The sequence below is a fragment of the Terrapene carolina genome, unplaced genomic scaffold (genome assembly GCF_002925995.2).
Source record: "Terrapene carolina triunguis isolate 2854851 unplaced genomic scaffold, T_m_triunguis-2.0 Scaffold335, whole genome shotgun sequence".
NCBI lineage: Eukaryota > Metazoa > Chordata > Testudines > Emydidae > Terrapene > Terrapene triunguis.
This window is the reverse complement of record NW_020664686.1, coordinates 13,934-18,699: the sequence shown is the minus strand read 5'-3', so window position 1 is coordinate 18,699 and position 4,766 is coordinate 13,934. Positions and strand designations below refer to the sequence as shown.

Sequence of the window (4,766 nt, the reverse complement as noted above, 5' to 3'; positions counted from 1 at the left end):
CCCAGACGTTTCTACCACTTCCCCTGCAGAGATGGTTCCATGTTACGAACTCTTCCCAATATAACTCAGAAGCAGCTTCTGTATTTCCTCACACGTATAGAAGTGGACAGAAATAAACATTCATGTTTTTTGGGTTGGTTATTTTTTTTTTGTTTACTTTTTTCTCCCCCTAAGTCCTGAAATTTCATAGAAACATCAAAATCCCACCCCGCGATCTAGAACTGGTCAAATTTACAGATTTAATCAAAATTTTGTTTGGGTAGAATATTGAAATTTTGACCCCAAAAGCCCTTGGTTGAAAGTTGGATCATTTTGACCAGCTCTACCCCATTCTCTTATGAAGTTGCAGCAGCCACCGTGTCTGCTCTTGTCCCTTCCTGTTGTCTTTTGCTCTTCATCACTGTTGTTGGATTTGGTGCCTTCAGTGTAGCAGTCTTGTAAGGAACGCCCTGCGGCAGTTGGCAGTGTCAGTAGTGATAGTCTCTGGTGAAGCTAAGCTCCTGGGTGAATGGCTTTGTACAGGTTGGACCTCCTAGCACTGGTTTCTCCTTTCTTTACTCTTCTGCATTACCTTTTAGGTGTTGAGAAGCCAAATGAGATGCCCCCAGTGATGCCAGCAGCACTCCCTTCCCTGAGTGACCTCCCCTTGATCGCACCTTGAGATGCCCTCCCTGAGCCCCCCGGCCAACAGAACAACGCTGGACCATGAAGTCCCCCAGTGCTGTGATCTGCAGGGAGAAGCCGGCTCTGAACGTTTACCCTTATGGCTCTGAACAGGATGGCTGGGAAGAGACCAGGGATGAGGACGTGAACTCAGCCCAGATCAACTGCACCATAAGCCACCTGGAGCAAGCTGGTAAGGGAGAATGAATGTTGGTCCAAGAAGCTGAAACCTATTATTGTAGACACTAGACATTGGCAAAGCTGTTAGATCCTCTAGCCTCACCCCTCTCCAGCCCAAGGCTGTTCCCTAGAGACTATTCTCCAGGGCTCCGTCCAGGCCAAGTCTTAGATATCCCTAGAAGGAGCTTCCCTTGGTTCTGGTCATTTGCTTTCCAGCCAACCAGATCTCAGGGTCAGGAGGCAAGCCAAAAGCAGCTAGTGATTTTTGGGCGTCCGGCTTGAGACCCCTTAAATGTGTCTGATTTCCAGAGGGCAAGTACTCAGCACTTCTCTAGGGCTTCTAATGCAACCTCAGTCATGCTCTGAGAACTGCACACACACTTGTCAGTAGCCTCAGCAGACAGATCACTGACTGGCTGGGTCACGGAGACCTGAATTCCCTTCTCCTCCTTAGAAGCTTTCCTCTGGGTCAGAAAACACACGCTGGGCAGCATGGCCTCACCCTGGGTTAAACAGGGGCCATCAGCCTCCGAGGATGTCAATCTGGCAACTCATTACTCTCATTAAATCCCGACGCGTCAGTTCGCCCCGGCGGGGATAGACCCCTAGAACTGCCTTTGCTGCTGGAGAAATCTGCACCAGGGGACAGGGAAATGGGCCTCTGTTATTTGAATCTTGCAATGGCCCCCGCCCTAGGGATCAGGGCCCCACTGCACTCAGAGCCCTGAAGAGCTCTCAGACAATAGACAACAGGTGGAGAAAGCAAACAGCTGGGGGGAACATGAGGAAGCAATGAGGCGATACTGGTCAGCATGAAAACATCGGTCACAGCACACCAGCTGCCTACTCATTGGCCTTCTACCTCTGCCCCTTCTATTCCCTTGTCCCCCAGCTCCCCTGGAAATCTCTTGCATGGGACAGCCATCATGCTCCTTCCACCTTGGCTCTTCCCCTCTCTGTGTCCCACAGGGCCAGCTTTGTTGGGTGAAGTGCTAGGGCTAACCTGCGTGTGACGGTGCTTTCTCTCTTGGGCAGGTTGGTACTGGGGTCCTCTCACAGCAGCAGAGGCCAGACGCGTTCTCTGCCCTTCCCTGGAAGGCTCCTTCCTGATGCGTGACAGTTCCAGCCCAGACAACCTGCTCACCCTGTCGGTCAAAACCTCTGTCGGGCCCACCCACATCCGGATCTGCTACAGCGCTGGCCGCTTCGGCTTCGACTCGTCCGTCCTGGCCAAGCCCAAGCTCCAGAGCTTCAAGGACGCCATGGCCTTGGTCCAGTTCTACTCCCTGGCCTCGCTGAAGCAAGCCGAACGGCTGGGGCCGTCGGAGCAGGAGACCACGTCCGTGTCCAAGGATCCGGCCATTCACCTGAAACTGATCAAGCCCCTGTATGTCTCTGTGCCGGCTTTGCAGCACCTGTGCAGGCTAACTATCAACAGGAGCACTCGGCAGGTCTCGGCCCTGCCCTTGCCTGTGAGGCTCAAGGACTACCTGATGAAGTACCCATACGTGCTCTGAGAGCCCCCCCCACCTTACTCACCTTTCCATCCTACCCTGGCAAAACATGGTGCTCTCCCCGCAACCCACGCCGCTCCGGCACCAGCACTGATGGCCTCCAAAGGGTCCCTGGCGTTGCTCAGCTGGAGTGCTGCAGTACGTGGCCTCGGGGTCAGGTACAAGTGTGAGGGGCTGAGCGAAAGGCAGGGATCTCCGGAGCTCAGATCGAAGCAGGCCGGGGGCAGAAAGCGTGTTTTTTTTTTGTTGTTTGTTTTTTGTTTTTTTTTCAGGCTCTGTCTGGCTCTGTCGTCCCTAGCTAGGGCCGCTAATAAAAATTCATTGTACTATTGCTTGTTCTCCCATTGCTACATCTTTGCATTGACTTCTGCTTGCTTCACTGAATGTCCCTTGGACAGGGCTTCCGTTCTGGCTGTTAGGGGGAGAGGGTGGGTTGGTTTGGGTAGGGTTTGATGCTGTTTCTTTAATATAACCAAGTCCTGATGCACATCTGGGGCTGGGATTTTTTTTTTTCCAGAAGCAACTGATGATTTTTTAGGGCCCAACTTGAGACACCGTAAAGGGGCTGGATATAGGGTGGGTGCTCGGTGCTGCCTGGAAATCAGGCCCCTTTTAAGGTGTCTCCAGCTGTGCACCCAGAACCACTGGTCACTATGGGAAAATCTTCACCTGGGTTTCCCCAGGGCGGGACTAGATCTCCAGGCATCTCTACAGTGGAAGCAGCTCGGGCTAAAACACACTGAAGCTCGCCCTATGACGATCTTTACACCCCAGCAATTGCTCCACTGGGAGTTTACAAAGCTCACCTAGGACAGGATTGTTTGGCTGGCTTCTCTGGAGATGTCCGAGTGAAACAGGCAGGCTCCTTTCTCTAACAGCATGTGGTTCTTTGTTCCAGTGTTTTGCTAGTTGCATGAGGCCCAAGTAAAACCAAGCTCAACTGCTGCAGCTAACACAGGCTCCCCTTCCCAGAAGCAGTCCTTGGTCTGTCCACAGCGCACAGCCAGATTTATACTGGTGCATCCGGAGAAAACCTTCCCCACTCCCATAAGGCCTTGGCTGTTCCTACCACAAGGAGGATGGTGGGTGGCTTCTCCCACACATGGTGCAATGTCCTTGGGAGGTAGGAGGACTGGCTCACCCAGTTCCACAGACCCCGTCAGCCCCTTCTCCACAAGTCCTGCATTACAATCCTGACAGTTTTGTAGCCCTGCTTAGAATCATGACTGAGCTGTGATTCCTATTCATGTGGGAGTGGCGGGGGGCGGGCGGGGGTGAGGGGGGGGTGGTGTATTACTCACGTTGTGTGTGGAATCTACCATGTTCCCAAGGTAGGATGAAATTCGCCCCTGTGCAGAGGGCCAGCACAAAGACTAAGTGCTCATGTACCCTGCACAGGGCTGAACTTCCTGGTCAGTAACCTCTAGGCCCAGATGTGTGGGCATAATTACTGCCTTTGGGGTAAGAGTCCGTGCGTTTTTGCAGCTGGGTCGTTCTATTAAAAAAAAAAAAATTGGGAGCAGTAGCTTAGATGGTCCCTACCTCAAACCCTGCTGCTTTCCTCAACTGGGGCTAGGAACAAGTGCCTGTAAAACAACCAACATTCTCCTGTTTCCTTTTAAACAAACAAACGGTGCTAACGTGGATTCACAGCCTCATGGGGCTTGTGTGTGTGTGTGTCCAAGCCTAGCATGCGTGGGGTTTTAATCACAACCGTGTGTGTGTGTGTGTGTGTGTGTGTCCAAGCCTAGCATGTGTGGCGTTTTAATAGCCTTTCCCCTTGCAAACCCTGAGCCTCTGCAGGAGGGTTAGAGCCTCTCACCTGCTTTTCTAGGAAAGCGTGATAACAGGCACATCTGCTCATCGTTCTGCCAGCGAGAGAGGGGGAGAGCAAATATGTTAGCCCAGCGCAGTTCTTGGAAGCTGATGCGTTTCGGCTGAATCTGTGCAGGGAGGATGAGCCGCCCTTTGGAATTGCCTGCCATGGGTTGCTGCATGTCAGGAGCAGCCTGGTGCCTGGTTTATTGTTTCCTCTTTCGGAGCTCACGATTCTGGATTTGCTTCCTGTGGAGCTGCTGAAAGACTTGAATGAGGGGCTGCCCGTGGCCATCATGCTCTCCCTCTCTGAGGGAGGCAGGTTGGTTTATTCCTCATCTTATGTCGGCACCCCAGCAGTGCTAAATTTTTCAGGGCAGGGCATGGTTGTTTTGTTTTGTGGTTTGTACAGCACCAAGCACAATCAGGCTCTGGTCGAGGGGAGGGATAGCTCAGTGGTTTGAGCATTGGCCTGCTAAACCCAGGGTTGTGAATTCAATCCTTGAGGGGGCCATTTAGGGATCTGGGGCAAAAATCTGTCTGGGGATTGGTCCTGCTTTGAGCAGGGGGTTGGACTAGATGACCTCCTGAGGT

General features: G+C 52.5%; 1 protein-coding gene across 1 annotated transcript; it reads left to right on the top strand.

The window, feature by feature from the left end:
• The first annotated feature begins 211 nt into the window (after nt 1-211).
• Nucleotides 212-2,368, top strand: LOC112119800 (suppressor of cytokine signaling 2-like). Its single transcript, XM_024218586.3, has 2 exons — nt 212-856; nt 1,879-2,368. The coding sequence occupies exons 1-2, from the start codon at nt 706-708 to the stop codon at nt 2,358-2,360; spliced, it is 633 nt and encodes a 210-aa protein (XP_024074354.2). The 5' UTR covers nt 212-705; the 3' UTR covers nt 2,361-2,368.
• Nucleotides 2,369-4,766: the final 2,398 nt, after the last annotated feature.